Source organism: Jatropha curcas, chromosome 7 (genome assembly GCF_041381405.1).
Source record: "Jatropha curcas cultivar XTBG-Jc1 chromosome 7, XTBG_Jcur_1.0, whole genome shotgun sequence".
Classification (NCBI taxonomy): Eukaryota; Viridiplantae; Streptophyta; class Magnoliopsida; order Malpighiales; family Euphorbiaceae; genus Jatropha; species Jatropha curcas.
Window position 1 is genome coordinate 30,058,891 of NC_143157.1, and position 21,158 is coordinate 30,080,048.

At 36.1% G+C, this 21,158-nt stretch overlaps 1 protein-coding gene across 6 annotated transcripts in view; it reads left to right on the plus strand.

Moving 5' to 3' along the window:
* Positions 1-21,158, plus strand: part of LOC105643596 (calcium-dependent lipid-binding family protein) — a 38,593-nt gene that overhangs the window by 13,746 nt on the left and 3,689 nt on the right. For 5 of the 6 annotated variants that reach the window (XM_089724194.1, XM_089724192.1, XM_089724193.1 and 2 more), the window contains 31 exons: positions 8-139; positions 217-330; positions 2,106-2,290; positions 2,960-3,068; positions 3,173-3,316; positions 3,756-4,028; positions 4,187-4,861; positions 5,502-5,717; positions 6,720-6,823; positions 7,917-8,212; positions 8,359-8,443; positions 9,135-9,839; positions 9,969-10,287; positions 10,496-10,654; positions 10,746-10,909; positions 11,007-11,187; positions 11,282-11,554; positions 11,644-11,850; positions 13,067-13,121; positions 13,390-13,520; positions 13,667-14,170; positions 14,251-15,072; positions 15,221-15,297; positions 15,926-16,358; positions 16,470-16,553; positions 18,210-18,365; positions 18,440-18,624; positions 18,862-19,401; positions 20,162-20,339; positions 20,430-20,572; positions 20,667-20,793. In XM_089724194.1, coding sequence (XP_089580320.1) covers positions 8-139; positions 217-330; positions 2,106-2,290; positions 2,960-3,068; positions 3,173-3,316; positions 3,756-4,028; positions 4,187-4,861; positions 5,502-5,717; positions 6,720-6,823; positions 7,917-8,212; positions 8,359-8,443; positions 9,135-9,839; positions 9,969-10,287; positions 10,496-10,654; positions 10,746-10,909; positions 11,007-11,187; positions 11,282-11,554; positions 11,644-11,850; positions 13,067-13,121; positions 13,390-13,520; positions 13,667-14,170; positions 14,251-15,072; positions 15,221-15,297; positions 15,926-16,358; positions 16,470-16,553; positions 18,210-18,365; positions 18,440-18,624; positions 18,862-19,401; positions 20,162-20,339; positions 20,430-20,572; positions 20,667-20,793 — 7,776 coding nt within the window. The remainder of the gene's footprint in view (positions 1-7; positions 140-216; positions 331-2,105; positions 2,291-2,959; positions 3,069-3,172; positions 3,317-3,755; positions 4,029-4,186; positions 4,862-5,501; positions 5,718-6,719; positions 6,824-7,916; positions 8,213-8,358; positions 8,444-9,134; positions 9,840-9,968; positions 10,288-10,495; positions 10,655-10,745; positions 10,910-11,006; positions 11,188-11,281; positions 11,555-11,643; positions 11,851-13,066; positions 13,122-13,389; positions 13,521-13,666; positions 14,171-14,250; positions 15,073-15,220; positions 15,298-15,925; positions 16,359-16,469; positions 16,554-18,209; positions 18,366-18,439; positions 18,625-18,861; positions 19,402-20,161; positions 20,340-20,429; positions 20,573-20,666; positions 20,794-21,158) is intronic. The other variant, XM_089724195.1, reaches the window with a different exon arrangement.

A 21,158-nucleotide genomic window follows, 5' to 3' on the forward strand; every position in this document is an offset into this window, starting at 1 on the left:
CTTCAAGCTCCATCCAGGTTCTCTTTCTATTGAAGGCACATTAGGAAATTTCAGATTATGTGATATGTCATTTGGAGCAGATCATTGGTGGAGTTGGCTTTGTGATATCCGTAATCCAGGGCTTGAATCGCTTATAAAGGTAGTCGCTTACTTAGTTTTGGCTCTGGTATCATATAACTTCTAGTTAAACATAGTTGCTTTGTTTTTCTTTTCCAGTTCAAGTTTAGTTCTTACAGTGCTGAGGATGATGATTATGAAGGATATGATTATAGTTTGAGTGGCCGGCTATCAGCCGTACGCATTGTTTTCCTCTATAGATTTGTGCGAGAGGTATGTTCGAATACAACTGGTGAATATCTGGATTTAGTGTCAGCATTTTTTTTTCTGCATGCAAATTAACGAAAAAAAAATCTGAATATATGATTCTTTAATTTTTTTAATGAAAGAATGTTTTCCTTAAAATATTCTAGGTTTATTGATCAATTTTCTGCCTTGGTGCATGTTGCGCCTTTAATTACTATGGTATGGAGGATAAGGACAAGGCATGTGTATTGTACAAAAAATGACACGAAATCTCTTTAGTAGAATAATTCCAAGATTTTTATTTTAAGAAATCAAATCAAGAAGAACCACTTGAATGGCTCTTGGGTTAGAGCTATCTGGAATCTTGATCATCATCTTTTTTTTGGTGAAAGCTGTAATGGAGCATCGTGATTAGCTAATAAAGTTGTCACATAACGGGGCTAAATTGCTAATTGTTTGAGTAGAACAGATAGTTACTCGATATTGTACCCTAATCCCATATTCGACATTCTACTCTCCTCCTTCCTTTCCTTCTCAAGTTACTGCTACTCCACGTGCTTCCTTCATCAAATGTTATTTTTCTTTCTCATTTTCCAATAAACCATGGACACTAAAAATGCCTTTGAAATGGTTTCTCTTGGCTCAACAAAATTTTTACCAAAAGGTAATGTTCCATAAGAGCTTCAAGTGTTACCGATTTGCTGAATATTTGAGAAAGACATGGAAGTGAAAATTTAGGAAGTTGCTATCATTTGGTTTTAGAGATTTGGATTTGAACTTTGTAATTTGATTTTAGGATTAATATTTTTTTAATAATTTTTTGTGGTTAAGTAAAAATTTTTAACTTCGAAATATTACATATTTTTTTTTATTGTTTTAAGTATTTAAAATTTTTACTTTTTTAAAATAAAAATAATTTTTTGTTCTTACTATCAGAAATTTGGAATTTATTCAAAGTAAAAGTTTTGCCAAAATTGGCCAAAACTTAATTTTGGGCCTAATTAGGCATAGATCAAAAGTTCAATGGCTAAAATTAGCTTTTACCAAAAAAAACTATACCTATTCAATGTATGTATTGAGATCGTACCACTACACCTGTAACATATTTTGAAAGAATCAAACACCCTTAAATACTGTATGCCGAGTGCATAGCAAACACAGCATGTTTTGAAGGCAAATGTACCAATATGCAAAAAAACAGTTTCCAAATCATCTGGGATAGAAATGTTTACTGGTGGCCATTTCTCACTCTTATGGTGACAATTAGCACGTGAACATTAAAAGATGATACTATTGAATTTGAATCTCTGGATTGCATTTGCATCAGTAACAGATTCCTCATGTTAATCCTATTTAGGACCATTGAATACTGAAAATGCCTTGACTTTGGAGGCTCTCCATCCTTTCAAATTGATTAAGCTTGGGCTGATACATTTTGGATCAAAACAAGACATGCCATGAAGTCATCATTTCTCAGAACAACTGATATTCAAGCCATGCCTGTGATTCCCTCTAAAAATTAAAAAAACTAGGATTATTAAGAAACAAAACATCTCCCATCTCTGTTCTTTAGAAATTTGAAAACTGGAAAATATCCTAGAATATTGCTGCATCCATCAAACTGATTTTTGGACTGTTGCATTATAAAAATTGAATGACAGTAGAGATAAGGAAAAATATTAAGTTACACTTAGTTTTCCTTGTCTTCTTTTGTCTCTCCCCCCCCCCCCCCCCCCCCACCCAACCCAAAAAAAAAAAAAAAAAGTTTTAGACTTACAGTATTCTGTACCACATTTCCGCAGGTTACTGTGTACTTTATGGAACTTGCAACTCCACATACTGAAGAAGTAATTAAGCTCGTCGATAAAGTTGGAGGTTTTGAGTGGTTAATTCAGAAAGACGAGATTGATGGAGCCACTGCATTAAAGCTGGACCTCTCACTTGACACTCCGATTATCATTGTGCCACGAAATTCTATGAGCAAAGAGTATGTAGATTTGCAATTTAGTGGATGTTATATAATGTTCAGTATAGTTACTTTGCTGAAAGAAGTAAGTATGGGATTTTGCCAGATGTTCAGTAAATGAAAAGGTCTTTTCTCCTGGTGCAGCTTACTCATAACTAAGTTTTGTGAAAATTTGAGAAGTTTGAATTGATATCAAGTTTGCTGCAAATCTTAGTAGATCAGTGGCAGAGCCAGAAATATTTTTAGTGGGTCATTTATTTAACGTGGTTTTCCAGTGGGGTAAATTGGATTGAAAACTCTAAAATGTTTTACATACTATGTACTTTTAAATATTTTCATCAATTTAAGCCTGTATTATAAATACATTCGTTAAACTTGAGTGGGGTCAATTGACCCCACTAAATTAGCTTTAGCCCCGTCTCTGAGTAGATTGGAACATGGTTAAAACTTTGGATGGCATGCAGACATAGAGTTGCATTGGGGATATCTTCTTGTTTTCTTTAATCAAGGGGCTTTGTTTGAGTTATATTTTTGCTTGAACGATGTTTGGAATTGTTGTTTAATTTGTATTGCTTTCATGCCTTATCAGAGGTGTTCTTGCATTTATTTGGAAGTCTGTATTTTTACATTTGCTGCAATTCTTTATGTTGTTGGATGTCATAACTTGTTTATATGTTGGGCATATTACAGTTTCATTCAACTTGATCTGGGCCATTTAGAAGTGACAAATGAATTTAGTTGGCATGGCTGCCCAGAGAAAGACCCTTCAGCTGTACACATGGATGTTCTTCATGCTAAGGTAGTTATGAAAGTTATATAAATATAATATATATAATTATTTGGTTTACTGTTGGGGAAATGAGAACTCCAGTTCTAAATTGTATTTAACTGTCTTAATGTCAGATTCTGGGAATCAACATGTCTGTTGGACTTGATGGTTGTTTAGGTAAGCCTATGATACGGGAAGGAAAAGGACTAGATATTTATGTGCGTCGAAGTTTGCGGGATATCTTCAGGAAAGTACCAACATTTTCTCTTGAAGTAAAGGTAATATTTGGTTGAGCTTCATTGATACGCTGTTGTTCTCTGTTTCTTTTGCCACTCGCTGTATTTTAATTTCTCTTGTGAGGGAACATTCAGTTTTTCTTATTGATTTTGTGGATTGATAAGGTCAACTGTATGAGGTTATTCAATGTTGTTTGCAACACAGAATGAATGGTGCAAGCTTCCAATTTTCTTTTGTTTTTTTTTTCATGTTTCTTTTTTATTATCCTCAGTTTGAAGAGTAGGAGTATTCTCAAATTAACCCTCTTAGGTTTCCAGTTTGATGGAATTGTAACTAGCTGACCGCCTCTAAAGTAATATCGAAAAAACAAAGCTTTCTCTATTAATACGTTATAAAGTTGTTGCTTTCTGTGGCCACTTTTGGTTTTCTCCATGTGGTTTGTTGCTTGTGTGGTGATTCTTGTTGCTAATTTTTGAGCAGGTGGATTTCCTTCATGGAGTCATGTCTGATAAAGAATATAATGTAATTCTTAGTTGCACATCTATGAATTTATCTGAAGAGCCAATGCTTCCTCCAACTTTTCGTGGTAGCCAAGCTGGTTCAAAAGATACAATGGGATTGCTGGTAGACAAGGTCAATTTGAATAGTCAAATCCTATTTTCTCAAACTGTTAACATAATGGCAGTTGATATCGGTTACGCACTGTTGGAGCTCTGTAATGGTGTTCATGAGTCACCTTTAGCTCATCTTGCTGTGAGTCTTTTCATTCTCTATTATATACGTTATGCCAATAAACATCTGCCCCTCCCAACAACAAAACACACACACCACAGATTTCTGCTTGTCCTTTGTATTTTATGTTGAATGTTATTTAATTTGTTGCTACAAGTCCTGATTGTGTCCCTTTTCAGCTGGAAGGTCTATGGGTTTCATACCGAACATCTTCATTGTCAGAAACAGATCTCTACATAACTATTCCTAAATTCTCTATCTTGGACATTCGTCCTGTTACAAAACCTGAAATGCGCCTGATGCTCGGATCATCCACCGATGCTTCAAAACAAGTTTCTAGTGGAAATTTTTCTCATTCACTGAGCAGGGGCAGCTTTAGGAGGATGCAGTCTGATTATGGCTTTGATGTGGATGTTCCATATTCAACAATGTTTTTGATGGACTATAGATGGCGAGTTTCCTCCCAATCATGTGTGGTTCGGGTCCAACAACCTCGTGTTCTTGCTGTACCAGATTTTCTTCTAGCTGTGGGAGAGTTTTTTGTGCCATCTTTGGGGGCAATAACTGGAAGAGAGGAAACCATGGATCCTAAGAAGGATCCCATCTGTAAAAACAATAGTATAGTACTTACGGAACCAGTTTACAGACAGAGTGAAGATGTGGTGCACTTGTCTCCTAATAGGCAGTTAATAGTAGATTACAAGGGAGTTGATGAATATACATATGATGGGTGTGGAAATGTTATCTTCCTAAATGAGGAAAACAATGTCAAGGAATTTCATTCATTGAGATCCCGACCAATCATAATAATTGGACGTGGTAAGAGGCTGCGGTTTGTTAACGTAAAGATTGAGGTACTTGTGGTGCCCACTTTTTATGAATATTGTCTCACTTTTATGGCTGTGTCTTATCTATTCTGCTCACTGGATATGTGCATCTATGAACTGGTGATTCACATGCTAAACACGAAAGGTTGATAAATAAGGGATTCATGTAATATCACTGGGCTAACAGGTTCTATATCCTACTCGTTGTTCAGCTCTGAATCTTGTCATCAGAAGCATTGTACACACACTTGTCTCTTCTAAATGTCGAGCACGCTTTTGTTCTATGCAGTAGCTGATTAGGAAATCTGTGAGAACACCTAGCAGTAGGAAAATGTACTATTTTAATTGCTTGTTAATTTCTGGTCTACACAATAGGTATTCTGAATTATAAGCCTTTTGAATAGTTAGCACGATGACATTCTTGATGCAGTTATTTATTTGTGTATTTTACCCTAGTAGCATGTTGTCTTCAAAATATAATTTCTAAAAATTCAAGTTAATTTCTTTTATGAGAACTGGAAAAGCAGAACATGGATGTGGTGTCTTTTTTTATTTGTTTAGCTTTTGTGGTATGTTTTTAAGATGTTCTTGTTTATCTTGGATTGCAACCAACTGAACAGCTGACTTTTTCGTAAATATAATAATCTGTTTTTTCTTACTCCATTAGAATGGTTCCCTTCTGAGGAAGTATGCATACTTGAGTAATGATAGCAGTTATTCAATCGCCATTGAAGATGGTGTTGATATTTTGTTGGTGGACAATTCTTCATCTGATGATGACAAGAAGATTCTGGATGATGTTCATAAATTATCAAACACTTCAAATACTTCTGACTCTCAAAATGATTCAAGTGGAGTGCAGAGCTTCACCTTTGAAGCCCAGGTTTTCTTACGGTCTTGTCTTCTTTTGTCATTTTGATACATTATGGTTTGCTGGAATTTTAAATGCTGTCATCGGCTTTTATTATATTCATTTTGTTTTTGCTCATTTTCATATAAATATGCGGTGACTATAAAAACTTCAAAATTATTAGCTGCTGGCTATATGTTATGGTTCTGCTAGCTCATCTGTCTCTGTCATTTCTATCACATGTGAAGTTAAGGCTGATATCTGCAAGGCTTGTTGGACCATCATCATCCTATGAATTACGTGGTATTTCATTGTTTGAAGAATATAATGAACATTTATGAGAGATCTTCCACAAAAATTAAATGTTTGCAGCTCCTTTTGCATTTGTCAACCACCGAGTTAGAGTGGTTTAGAGAAGAGCTCTGTTAGGACTCAATTGTAAATGTTAAAGGGCAGCTGGTGGGCTCAATAGTAAAAATAGTTAACTGCGTATGTAGGGCTAATATGTAAATTTACGTCCATTAGTATCATTCTGATTTCTACTCTCTCTCTCTTTTCATTTTCTCTGTTCATTTCTCTCTCCTTCTCTCTTCTTTTCCTTCTATTTCTCAGTAAACAAATGGTTAGGGCATTGCATGTCTGCACTTCCTAACAGGCTCTTAAAACAAGTTCCTTAGGAGTTAGCTGGGGTGTATGTCACTCAGTTCCTGAGTAGAAATCACAGAATTTTGGCTGGGAAAGAATGAGGAAAGTAAAGAGGAAGAGAGCAGAAATAAATGATTTCGGTAGTAAGTTGATGTGAATTCTACTTTTTGAGTGGATAAGTATGGGATCAAATGGTTCATGCTGAATCCTTTCCTTTTCTAATTGATGTAGTTGTTTTGACAACGAATTAAATAGTGCTTCTTGGGTCATGATAATCATCACTGGCTAATGGTTTTAACTAATAATAATTTCGATCAGGATGTGATTTTTGTGACTTTTAACTTGTCTTTGTGTTTATCTAGTTGAAACTTGGTTTATTATTATATTCAGGTTGTTTCTCCTGAGTTTACCTTCTATGATGGTACAAAATCTTCATTGGATGACTCTTCATATGGGGAAAAACTTCTGCGTGCAAAAATGGATTTGAGTTTCATGTAAGGAATACCAGTTTATTACTCTGTATGTTTTCACTGCCATTTGGTTGCTGCATATTTGAAAGGAGGGAGCATGTATTTATCACCTTTGTCTTCGTGATTATTTTATCTTTGGTTTTTCTGATGTCCAGTCCTCATAATGTGATTTCAGTATTACCATTATTGCAATGAAGCATGTGGCCATTGGCCTCTCCAGAAAGCAATTGCAATTTTGAAGTTCATTGTTCATGCTTAAATTTATATTGATGGCTGTCAAGACAGTCCTGAATTCCGTGGTTCTGAGTGGATGCAATGCGTAGATGTATGAATCTTGATAATGGATAGTTCAGAAAAAATGTCATTTAAATGAAAAGGCAACAATAACCAGACAGCATTCATATGCATAGAAAATACCATTGCTTTACCCTCCTCACTTCTTCCCTAACATCTAGGCGGTCTCTGATGACGGGGGCACTTGGGTATTTATGCCTACTAGTTGTTATAGATTGTTGATGAGAACCCGTGGTTTTCTAATGTTAAATGGAAGCTCAAATTCTCAATTTTAGCAATTAGATGTCTGTTATTGAAAATAGTTAAAGATTACTTAGGCTAAGATACTTAAAAGAAGTTTTAGATGAGATATTTGATATCCCTGTTTTCTACTTCTAATTCCCATAAATTTTTTTTTTTTTTGGAAGTAGGACGAAGCAAACTTTGGTTAAATTGACTGAACTGGACAAGTTCGTTTTTGTTTGGTTTTAGCACAAATGGTTCAGTTTCGGTTTTCATAGATAAAGGATTGAAATTTTTTTAGTTCATTTCAGTTTTCATGAAGCCCAAAACTATAAAAAATAGCTAAAACCCGGTCGAATCATTTAAAAAATTTTTTGTTTTTTCAGTGTGCTCTTGTTTGGTTCAAACCGAACCAAATGGACTGAGTGCTCACCCCTATGTGGAAGTATAATTATTTCGTTTGCATTTGGCTGTTGAAAAATAAAAAATAGATTATTGAAAACTCATTTCCATATATATATGTTTGGGTTACAGCCTTTCTTTTCTTAAGCCTTCCTGGCTTTGTTCTATTTTAATGATATTTACCTTCTTTACTTGACAGGTATGCCTCAAAAGATAATGATACCTGGATTCGTGCTCAGGCGAAGGATCTGACAGTTGAGGCTGGTTCTGGTCTCATGATTCTGGATCCGGTAGATATTTCAGGGGCATACACATCTGTGAAGGAGAAGACGAATATGTCTTTGACATCTACAGATATATGCTTCCATCTTTCCTTGGGTGCTATTTCTCTTTTACTTAACTTGCAGAATCAAGCTGCTGCAGCATTACAATTTGGAAATGCTATTCCCTTGGCACCTTGTATAAACTATGACCGGATTTGGGTCTCCCCTAAAGGTTGTCTTCTATTTAACTGGAGTATTTGTTGAGTTGTCTTCGAGATGAGTATCTTAATTATGTTAACCTTGGGCTCTGGAACCTGCTTATTAGATTTGATTAACTTTTTGTTCTTCTCTTACCATTATTTTGGGTATTTTATACAGAAAATGGGCCTCGTAATAATCTTACCTTCTGGAGACCTCAACCTCCATCAAATTATGTTATATTGGGAGATTGTGTGACATCAAGGTAAATTTTATCTTCCCACTCTCTCTCTCATACACACATTTTATTCTTGACAGTTTCTTTAAAGTTTTGTGAAAAAGAAAACCTACTGCTTAAATTCAATGACTGTACCTATGTTTCCATTATAGGATGACTTATTGAAGGTTATGTATTCTCGCTGACATGAATAGGTGCATGAATCGCAATGTTTGTTTTACAGTGTAAAATTACTTTGAAGAAAGATAGACAGCTTTCTTGAGTTCTTCAGCAGGTATATTGGGATATGGAAGACTTAAACTGCCCTTTCTTTTTGTGGGCTGAGTCTTCTTGTGTCATATTCATAGGATGAGTCTTTTAAAACATTGTCTAGGACCAATTAGTTGTTGACTTCAATTTTTCATTCAAAGTTCAAATACTGCCTAACAAAGCAATAGTGTATTGCCTTTAATAAATGCTAATTACACCTGCTCTATACTTGATTTTCATGTGAAAACTTATCTGAAATTTAACCAAGCTGTCATATTTTTAATCCATTATTTTTGGTAGATTTCTTTTTAAACATAATGTAATAGGTTCTAATTTTTCATTTCTCTAATATTGATTTTTTTTTATGTATATTTCTTTTCTCTACTTTCATTTTTCTGCACAGCTGGCGTTTGAATTTTTCCCTTCTCTTGTGGTTTGTTATTGCTAATTCTGATTGTTTCATTATCAGGACAATTCCTCCTTCACAAGCTGTCATGGCAGTAAGTAACACATATGGACGTGTGAGAAAGCCAATTGGATTCAATCTTGTTGCCTCCTTCTCAGAAATTCAAGGAGTTGGAGGTGCAGGCTCTTCTGATTCTGATAGTGATTGTTCTCTTTGGATGCCTATTGCTCCAGCAGGATACACTGCATTGGGTTGTGTAGTGAATGTTGGAAACCAACCACCAGCAAATCATATTGTTTATTGCCTACGGTCTGACCTTATAACATCCACATCTTATTCAGAATGCATATATAGTGTGCCACCAAATCCTTTATCTGCATCTGGGTTCAGTATCTGGCGAATGGACAATGTTATTGCATCTTTTTTTGCCTATTCTTCAACTGATTTACCGCCCAGAGTCAGTTGTTGTGACCTAAGTCATCTTCTCCTCTGGAACTCTATTCGGCATCATTCTCCCACTAAAGAAATCGCGTCAGATTTAACTGGTGACTATGGCCATAAAAATCAGGGAATAGGTAGTGAGAATGCAGGTTCATCTGGATGGGACCTTATCAGATCAATTTCAAAAGCATCTAATTGCTACATATCGACTCCCAATTTTGAGAGAATATGGTGGGATAAAGGTAGTGATGTACGGCGACCCGTTTCCGTATGGAGGCCGATAGCACGTCCTGGTTATGGCATACTGGGAGATTGCATTACCGAAGGGTTAGACAATTTTCTATGTTTCTTTTTTTTTTTTTTTTTTCCAACCTTTCCTAACTGTGGCACTGGATCCGTCTACTTTTGAAAGTCTTCAATAATCAAGCATTGGGATTACATTTTTCTTTTTTGCAGCTTGGAACCACCTGCTTTGGGCCTAATTTTTAGGGCTGATAATCCTGATATCTCTTCAAGGCCTGTCCAGTTTACTAAAGTTGCACATATTGTGGGGAAAGGCATTGATGAAGTCTTTTTCTGGTATCCAATTGCTCCTCCTGGTTATGCTTCATTAGGATGTTTGGTAACCAAAACAGATGAAGCTCCTGGATTAGCTCTAGTGTGCTGCCCAAGGATGCATCTTGTTAACCAAGTAAATATAATTGAGGTGCCCATATCAAGATCTTCAAGCTCAAAAGTGTCTCAATGCTGGAGCATTTGGAAAGTTGAAAATCAGGTTAAAATAAAAGTAACCTGAACCTTTAGACTTAATTTTTCTTTAACTTGTGTAGTCTCTATATATTAACATTACTACGGTAGTTTCAGCTAAATATTAATTTTAGTTCTTAAATTGTTGCAATCCATTTTTGTCTAAGTTGTGGCTTTTCAACCTGTTAAAGTTTTACTTGAATTTAGGGAATAATAATATTTATATGTTTCTTTAGGCATGCACTTTTCTTGCCCGCTCTGATCTTAAAAAGCCGTCAAATCGGTTGGCTTTTGCAATTGGTGATTCTATGAAGCCAAAGTTAAAGGAAAATGTAACTTCTGAGTTGAAGATAAGAAGCTTCTCTGTAACTGTTTTAGACAGCCTATGTGGAATGGTATGTAGATTCTGGAAGGAAGCATCCTAAACCTTGACAAAAAGACTATTTTTTTTTCTCTTTGTTATTCTTATAGTAAGTCCCCTTTCAGATGAAACCTCTATTTGATACTACAATAACCAATATCAAGCTTGCAACACATGGTCGACTAGAGGCAATGAATGCTGTACTTATTTCCTCTATTGCTGCGTCAACCTTCAATGCACAATTAGAAGCTTGGGAGCCACTTGTGGAACCATTTGATGGAATCTTCAAGTAACGTTGCTCGTATTTCTATAGTGTGCTTTTTTGTAAATTTGCTGTTCCTGTTATGTAGTTTCAATATGCATGATTTTGTTCGATTTTTTTCAAGGTTTGAAACATATGAAACCAATGAACATCCACCATTAAGACTGGCAAAGAAAGTACGTATTGCTGCAACCAGCATCCTGAATGTAAATGCCAGTGCAGCCAGCATTGAAACTTTTGTAGGGACCATCGTTTCTTGGAGGAAGCAGCTAGAACTTGATCAGAAAGCAATAAAGCTAAATGAGGTTACATGATTTTTAAATGCTGTTTATATTTCAATAATGTTCTGCATCTGTTTGATCTATTAAACATAATGTCTAAATGCCTTACTAAGTGCAGGAAACTAGTGGCCATCACAAACATGAAGTGGATCCAACTTATTCTGCTTTGGATGAAGATGATTTTCAGACTGTTACAATAGAAAATGAACTCGGATGTAATATTTATCTGAAGAGGGTTGAGGATGATATGACTGAAGTTGAAGAACTATATCATGGTGGCTGTGCTTCTGTTTGGATTCCACCTCCAAGATTTTCTGACAGGTTAAAATTTGCGGATGAATCTAGGGAACCACGCTGTTATGTTGTTGTCAAGATACTTGAAGCCAAGGTTGCAACTACTAAGCTCATCCTACTCATCATGTAAAGTAAATGCTGTTTGCTGTTGCTGTTAGTAAAGATGTATCTTCATACCTTCTGCAGGGTTTGCCCATCATTGATGATGGTAATGGCCATAACTTCTTTTGTGCTCTACGTCTTGTCATTGGTAGTAAGGGGACAGATCAACAAAAGTCTTTTCCTCAGAGTGCAAGGACAAAATGTGTGAGGCCTGTACTTCCAACAATCAAACAAGTGAATTATGGCTATGCAAAGTGGAATGAACTTTTCATCTTTGAAATTCCTCAAAAGGTATTCTTGTTTAGGTGATTTTTTTGTCACTGTTACATCCTCTTCTTATTTGCTGCTACCAGTTTGGAGAAATCTCGGGATGAGTGTTTTGGGCTTTACATGATTTTTTTGCATCTGATTTGCTTTTCTGGGACGCTGGATAAAATTCGTTCCTGACTCCCTCCTCATCCCTCCTTGTGATTTGAAGCTTCACATTCAATAAATTTATTCAGAGATAGCATTTATCTTGGTAAATCCAATGAAGGGTTCAATCACCATTTAATGCATTATATTGGTTGTTTCTGAGCATCAACTGAATAGTTTAACCTGAGAATCAAACATTTGTTTCTGAGCATGCAACTGAATGTGTCACCTATTGCATAAAGTTTACAATTTGCATATTTTTATTATCAGTTTTTTAAACATGTCTACCCTTAGCGGTCCTGTTAAGATCCTACGACCAAACTGATTTAATGAGGCATTGATGCTACTAGGTCAAAGTGCAAGGTTGAAGAAGCATCAAAAGTGACTAAAAAAATTCTTAATGTCGTTTGCTTTTTAGTTTGTTTTATTTTTTTTTCTCATGCTGACCTTTCTAGTTTTTGTTCTCTGTAGAAAAAATAATTAAAACTTTCACAGATTGCTGATACTTTTTTTGGTATTCCAAATAAATTACAAGCCAGTGATTGTTTGTGATCATCTATAGTTGCTCAATATACTCTGTCTGTGAATATATATTTTTTGAGTGCAATTAGAGGGATTATCCTTTGTTAAAAAATTATCAATGATTTGGAGTTCTGTGGAGAAAACTGGATGGAAGAAATTATGGAGCCCTGAGCAAATAAAATATAGAGTCCATCCATGGTATGTGGCCAATATTGGTGGTCATTTGTTATTGTATGCACCAAAGAGACCATATGTTGTTTCTTTTTCTTTATGTATTGTAGAGATTCTGCAAATGCCGATGGTATTGTCCCACTTGCATGTTTGTAGTGTTTCCTAAAGATTTTGATTAAATACAGGGATCCTTGACCTACACTGTCTGAACCAATATTTTGATTCCTCATCACTGTAACAATTTAAGTTGTACAAGATGTCCATCATTGAAATCCATTATCATCTCAAATTGCCTTCAGACTGTTTTTTTTTTAATGTTCGAATATTCTTGTTTCTTTGTTTTGAATACTTCATGAATTATTTCAAATGATTTTCCTGATACCTTTTTGAACTTTATCAGGGGATGGCTAAGTTAGAAGTGGAGGTCACGAATCTAGCAGCAAAAGCTGGAAAAGGTATGTGTTATGGTTCAATTGTAATTGCAATTTATTTCACATACTGTTGCATTGATTCAATAACTATGATTAACCAAATGCTTTCCTAGATAATTAACTCTTACATTAGTCATTCTCTTGGTATTTTCTCCTTCAAATTGACTATCACATTTCAAGTTTTTCCCCTTTCCATTTGCATTATTTCAATTAGGCTATTTAACAGTACAATTAATCTGATAAAGCCAAACCGTATGCAAAATGCAATTTATGTACTTTGTATTGGATACAGGTGAAGTTGTTGGTGCACTATCACTGCCTGTTGGACATGGAACAGTAATGTTGAAGAAACTTGCCTCAGCTAGGATGTTACATCAACCCAGTAGTGTCCAGAATACAGTTTCGTATCCTCTGCGAAGAAGGGTAAGATGTGTTTATTAATGTTGTATACAAAGAGAACTTATACATTCTTTCGTGCCTTTGCTAGTGAAAATATTATTGTTTATGTCTCTGTATGTGTGTCTATTAGTGTCTATGTTTTTTTTTCCTCTTATCATCATCTCTTTCAGGTTCAGCAAGACAATGTTCAAGACTTAAATGATTGTGGCTACCTGTCAGTTTCGACTACTTATTTCGAAAGGAATATGGTATCGAACTTTCACGGAGACAAAGAAACTGAATATTCTACTCATAGGGACATAGGTTTCTGGATTCGTCTTAGTCCTGATAGTGCTTGGGAGGGTATTCGTTCAGTGCTTCCACTGTCCGTGGTTCCAAAATCATTAGAAAATGATTTTATTGCCATGGAGGTGGTAATGAAAAATGGCAAGAAGCATGTGATTTTCAGAGGTCTTGCAACAGTAGTGAATGATTCAGATATTACATTGGATATTTCTATATATCACGCGTCTTTGGCTTCCTCCTCAGGGAGAAGCAACATTAAAATTGTGATAGAAGAGGTCTTTGAAAATCAATGTTATCATCCTATATCTGGTTGGGGTAACAAGTGGTCCGGCCTTAGAAGTAATGATCTAGGGCGATGGAGCACCAGGGACTTCTCATATACATCAAATGTTAGTACATTTTTGAAAATTCAGCTTTTCTTTATCCAAGATTGTTTAGTTTTATATCTGACTCATATTTTATTTTGAAGGATTTTTTTGAACCTTCCCTTCCTTCTGGATGGCAATGGACGTCTGCATGGATTATTGATAAATCTGCCCCTGTTGATGATGATGGGTGGGCATACGGGCCTGACTTCCACAGTTTGAAATGGCCTCCAACTCCAAAATCAGGCATAAAATCTGCTCCTGATATTGTGCGTCGTAGGCGTTGGATTCGCAGGAGGCAACAGTTAATCGGGCATGGACTAAGTAGCATGCATGGAAATTTAATTTCCATAAGTCCTGGATCTTCTGCTGTTTTACCATGGAGAAGCACATCCAAAGATTCTGACCAGTGCTTACAAGTCCGTCCTCATGTCGATCATAGTCAGTCTGCATATTCATGGGGCCGCTCAGTTACTTTTGGTTCTGGCTATGCTTTTGGAAAGGAGCAGGCTTTTATTGAACAAGGCTTGGTCAGTAGACAGAATGCTTCAAAACTGGGAAACAAAATGCCTAATGCTTTCAAGTTGAACCAGCTCGAGAAGAAGGATGCTCTTTTTTGTTGTTCTTCTGGTATTGGAAGTAAACAATTTTGGCTGAGCATAGGTGCCGATGCTTCAATTCTTCACACTGAACTGAATGCTCCTGTTTATGATTGGAGAATATCTATTAATTCTCCATTGAAGTTGGAAAACCAACTTCCTTGTTCAGCTGAATTCACAATTTGGGAAAAAACAGATGACGACGGTTGCGTTGAGCGCCAGCATGGTATCATCCCTTCACGCAAGGGAGTACATATATATTCAGCAGATATCCATAAACCTATCTATCTCACATTGCTGGTTCAGGGTGATTGGCTTTTGGAAAAGGTAATACTTGTTCTAAATGCAGATACACTCCTTACATCTGAAATTTATTTCAAGTGGTATGGCCATACTTGATGCATATATTTTTCTCATATCTAAAATTGAGGTTGTGAGACATTTACATTTAGCGAGCATTAATTGTTATTTGCAGGACCGTATTCTTGTTTTGGATCTTACTAGCAGTGATCACATCTCATCATTTTGGATGGTCCAGCAGCGAAGTAAAAGGTTGGTGTTGCACTCATATGTTGGGCTTTTCAAGAATTGGTCTAATGATAAATTTTTCTTTCTAGATATTAAATATATAGATCATCAAAGTTACTATCATAGTATCTTCCGTTATGGGAGAAAAGGATGCATGTAGCGAAATCGGTTAGCCGTAAGGAATATATAATTTGAGTTGTGGTTGCTGCTCTCTTTCGTTCTGTTGTATTTCTTTGAGTCCTTCGATATGGAATAATAGAAGTGTATCAAAATTTCTTTGTGTCAATCATCCTTGTTTTTTTTTTTTTTTCCAAGCAAGGACCGGAATGCATGAATTGCTAATAAATTTGGCATGATCTGTTTGACTATTATACTGATTCATTGGAAACAATTGATGCATCAATTAAATGATACATTACGTTGTGGACCATATCTTAATGAAACTGAAGTTCTATCAATACGAGTTATTTTTACATTTACCTTCTGTTTTGGTTCCTTAAACTCTAGCTTCCTTTTCCATATTTATGCCTTTTCTCCATCCAGGGGATAAGTATAGTTTGATTGAGATATCATTAACATAGTATGAATCTTCAGGACATCCATATTTTTCACCTCAGGGTTATGATAGTCATTTTGTTTGTTGGATTTGCAGGAGAGTGCGTGTTAGCATTGAACGAGATATGGGAGGGACCATTTCGGCACCCAAAATAATCAGGTTCTTTGTTCCATATTGGATAGTAAATGATTCATCTCTGCCATTAGCATATAGAATGGTGGAAGTTGAGCCACTGGATAATGCAGATAGATCTGTCAAGCCTGCAAAAACAGCCTCGAAAAATGCCACAAACTCAATGGAAAGGAGACTTTCCGTTGCAAAGCGAAACCTCCAAGTACTTGAAGTAATTGAGGATACTAGCCCACTACCTAGCATGCTTTCTCCACAAGACTCGGCAGGTCGTAGTGGGATTATGTTATTTCCATCCCAGAAAGACACATATATGTCCTCACGAGTGGGTCTTGCCGTTGCTATTCGTCATTCTGAACTCTATAGTCCAGGAATTTCTCTGCTTGAGCTGGAAAAGAAGGTGATTGGGATGGATGAATTTCTTACCTGCTAAGACTTAATATTTATCTCCACAGCTTTAAATCTCTCTTTCTTTCTCTCAGTATGTGATGCTGATTGAATTATTTTTCAGGAAAGGGTTGATGTCAAGGCATTTAGTTCAGATGGATCTTACTACGAGCTTTCCGTAGTACTTAAGACCTCAGAGAGGACAAAGGTTTTTCTTTAGTATTCTGTGTTTTTGTTTTTGTTGTACTTCATATGAGTACTGATGCATGAATGATAGGCAATTGCATCGTGCAAGGTTTTTTTTTTTCTAAATTTCTTGGCTTGCTTTGGAGTATGCTTTGTCATGGAAGTTAAATCTAAGTCATCCTATACACTTGCAAAGCCTGTTAGTTTTTGAAGATTGGACTGAAATCCAGTCAAACAGCAGGCCTTATTTTTCTCCGCTTTAAAATAAACTAGATGACACTAAGGATTATATTGGAGTGAATACTGATCTCTATGTTTCTAAGTAGTCAAACAATGATTACTGATGCTACCTCCTCCTAGGTAACCAATGATTGGGATCTACTTTTAAAAACATGGATCAAGAGACCTAAATTTCCATTTTGTTTCTCCCACATGCATCATAGCTTCATAGTTATTGCATCTAGTCTGCTGTGTTTGGATAGTTCTGTTAGGCCTAATGCTGAAAATGGGTGTTGAAGGAACCTAATTTCTGCTGTGCCTAAGGATAGGATGGCATTGTGTTGGACCCTCCAATAGACAAACTCTTCACTTGTTTGCAGTTATTGTACTGAACTCAAACTAGGATAACTTTTACAGGCAGTATAGTATCAAACTCGAATAAATTCAGTAAGTTGGGTGTCTGTAGGATATATTAACAGGATTATCATTGTGCATTCTTACCATCGGCAATGGTCCATATCAGAGAATGAATAGCTTAGGAAAGAATGTTCTGATTGTCACCTTTTTTTAAGTCTTGCGAACTGCATCATTAAGGCAACAAATTTAAAGTTTGTGATGTTCTAAATTTGGAGAATTAAAAAAATACGGAAAAGGGCTGTAGGCTCTCCTACACCTATAAATCTATGATTTGTGAATTACAACAGTACCCTTACAGGGTCAGACCTAATATATTGTAATTAACTCCCCAACTAAGCTTATATAAAGCTATTAATATTCTCCCTCAAGATGGTATATATATTTCTTGTACGCATCTTGCATACAAAAGAAATGACACAATTTCCTTCACAAACCCTTAGTAAACACATCTATTGTTTTCCTGAATTTACATAGTCAATACTCAGAATTTGATCATTTAGTTTTTCTTTGATAAAAAATTGATCAATCTCGATGTGCTTAGTATGGGTATGTTGAATTGGATTGTATGCAATACTAATTGCAGCCTTGTTATCACAATATAGGCACAATGGCTTCACTTGAACAGATGTAGATCTTGTATCTTTTTTTTTTGTGCCATAAGAAATTCACAAACGCCATGTGCTATTGCTCTATACTGAGCCTCTGTATTGACCTTATAATCACAATTCTTTTTTTGCTACTCCAAGTAATCAAATGTATGAAATCCTGAGGTAGATCACCTATCATCAGGAAATACAGCCCAATCAGCATTTGTATATGCTTCTATCTTCAAATGAGAAATGACCATTATTGGAAAAATTGTAAGCCCCTCTTCAGAGTGAACTTTAAGTATCATTGTGACCTAACATAACGTAATCAACTCCTCAAAGAAGCTTATATATAGCAACATCGGTTTGCATTTATTATTCACCAAGAAGCTGTAATGATTTGTTTATATTTGTATGGATAATTTTATAACAGCTGTCAATTGGATGATATTCAGGTTGTTCATTTTCAGCCACACACCTTGTTTGTCAATAGAGTTGGGTTCAGTGTCTGCCTACAGCAGTGTGATTCTCAGTTGTTGGAATGGATTCATCCCACAGATCCTCCAAAATCATTTGGATGGCAATCTTCTTCCCAAGTTGAGCTGTTGAAGGTTTGTGCTAAATAAAAAACTTTTGTTTTTGATTGAATGTGCAGATGTTTATGTTATGTCCATTTGTCTGTTAGTTGCGGGTAGAAGGGTACAATTGGAGCACACCATTTAGCGTTTGCAGTGAAGGCATGATGCACGTTTCTTTGAAGAAAGATACTGGGGGAGATCAAATGCAGTTGAGGATACAAGTACGAAGTGGCACAAAAAGCTCCCGCTATGAAGTTATTTTCCGTCCAAACTCTTCATCCAGTCCTTACAGGTTAGAGTATATTATATAACCCTTAGCTACAAGTTTTTCTCATCAACTTTCCTTGCTTGTTTGTTTTCAATTCAAACCTTGGTTGAACAAAGAATTTTTCAGTTTATAAAGAATACTAAAATCCTCTTTAACATTTTTCCCTGGTTTTGTTTCATTTTGCATCTATTCTCTCCCTCTCTCTCTCTCTCTCTCTCTCTCTCTCTCTGGATGGTAGTGATGATTAATTTTTCTTAACAGGATTGAAAATCGTTCTATGTTTTTACCCATTCGCTTTCAGCAAGTGGATGGTGTCAGTGATTCATGGAACCTTCTTCTTCCTAACGCAGCTGCTTCGTTCTTGTGGGAAGATCTTGGTAGAAGGCGGCTGTTAGAGCTGTTTGTAGATGGGACTGATTCATCAAAATCACTGATATACAATATTGATGAGATTTCTGATAACTTGCCTATCCATATGGGTGGTGGACCAGCTAGAGCTTTACGTGTCACTATTGTGAAGGAAGATAAACTGAATGTTGTTAAGATCAGTGATTGGATGCCAGAAAATGAATCTATTTCTCTTGTAAGTTCAGGAGCCCCAGTTAGGTTGTCACAGCTTGGTGGAAACGAGACTCAGCAACAGCAATTCTTATCTGCGACAGATTGTGAATTTCATGTTGTTCTTGAGCTTGCTGAGCTGGGAATATCTGTTATTGACCACACACCTGAAGAAATTTTATATTTGTCCGTACAGAATGTTCTTCTAGCATACTCTACTGGCCTGGGATCTGGGTTCAGTAGGTGGGACTCACTATTACTAATTTTTCATTCTTTAGTATAACTTGTTTGCTTTAGACATCCCCACCTCAGTATTAATGCTTGAGCATTATGGGGCGGAAAATTTATAGCCATGTTATTTTGGTTCATAAACACTCTCCTCATTGATCATTCTCTTATAATATAGAATGAAATTTTGAACTAGCGGCATTTCATCCATTCAGGAGACGTGAAAAGATCCATGCCCATAGCTCTTGTGGTGGCAATCTTATATCTTTTTTTTCCCCACTGAAGTTGTAGATTTTTACCTGAGTAACTGTTATTTTTTATAGATTAATTGCAATTTTGAAGACATCCAAATGCACTCTACCCCCAGAGAACCTTGATATTGCCTTACAGTCTACCAGTGAATATTTTTACTACAGATGTTTAAAAACTGAAGTACTAAATGCTGTATGCTGGTATGAAGAAGTAGGTACATGGAGCTCAGTTGACGTTAATTTTCATCATTGAAGTCTCCATTGTCATCCCTTTGCACTAAACTCAGATTCCCTTTCCTCATATCTTTTGTTTCCTTTTCTATTGCCTCTGAAAGGGTACCTTCCTTGTGAATTGACTGTAACTTTGTACAGCTCCATTATAAACGGGCAATGTGCACTCGTTATCCTCGGCCAGATTAGTTTGTTAGATTGTCATTAATGGAACTCTGCTATTTTTGTTTTCTGTATCTGTTGGTTCACAACAGTTGAGCAGCTGGAAACCTCAATGCTGTTTTTTCTTGTAGGTTCAAATTGAGAATGCATGGAATACAAGTAGATAACCAGCTTCCATTAACTCCAATGCCAGTTCTCTTGCGGCCACAGAAAGTAGGGGATGAGGCAGATTATATCTTGAAGTTTTCAATGACATTGCAATCGAATGGTTCATTAGATCTTTGTGTTTATCCATACATTGGTTTTAGTGTGAGCTTGCAGCAACTCTTATCTTGTTGATTGATGTATGTCAACTTATTTCCCAGCATTTGATTGTGTTGGTCTTCTTTTGTTTTTCAGGGACCTGATACTTCTGCTTTCTTAATAAACATTCATGAACCAATTATCTGGCGCCTTCATGAGATGATTCAGCAGGTCAATCTCAATCGGTTGTATGATACTCAAACAACTGCTGTTTCGGTTGATCCAATAATTCAAATTGGGTATGTGCGGACCTCTTTACAAAAGTTGCTGTGTTTTTCTCCCTCTTTATTTAATACTTGGAGAGTTTTTCAAATGATATACCTGGAATTGCAGTGTCCTGAACATCTCGGAAGTTCGATTCAAAGTTTCAATGGCTATGTCACCTGGTCAACGACCAAGGGGAGTTCTTGGTTTCTGGTCATCCTTGATGACTGCTTTGGGAAACACTGAAAATATGCCAGTAAGTGTTAGGACAGTTGTCTGTTTGGAAGTGTCAAAATCTTTTTAAAATTTTTGGACTTCAGTGTCTCAGTCGATTTAACTATTCTTTTGATTCCTCAGAAGCTGATTGCTAAAAGCAACTGGCATTCTTTAATGAATTTCTCCACACCTTATTTGAATGGATACCATGTATTTTGGCAGTTATTGTTAAGCTTATTGCTACCATCAGTTTGGTATTTTGTTGTGCCGTAATATGTGTGACCGGGCATCTGAATCATACCATTGTACTTGTCTGTTGGGTCTAGCATGTCTCTCAAATAATTGTCAGTCATTAACGCCAGCACACGATTCGTTTTGCTTTGGGATATAGCCAACTGACAATGC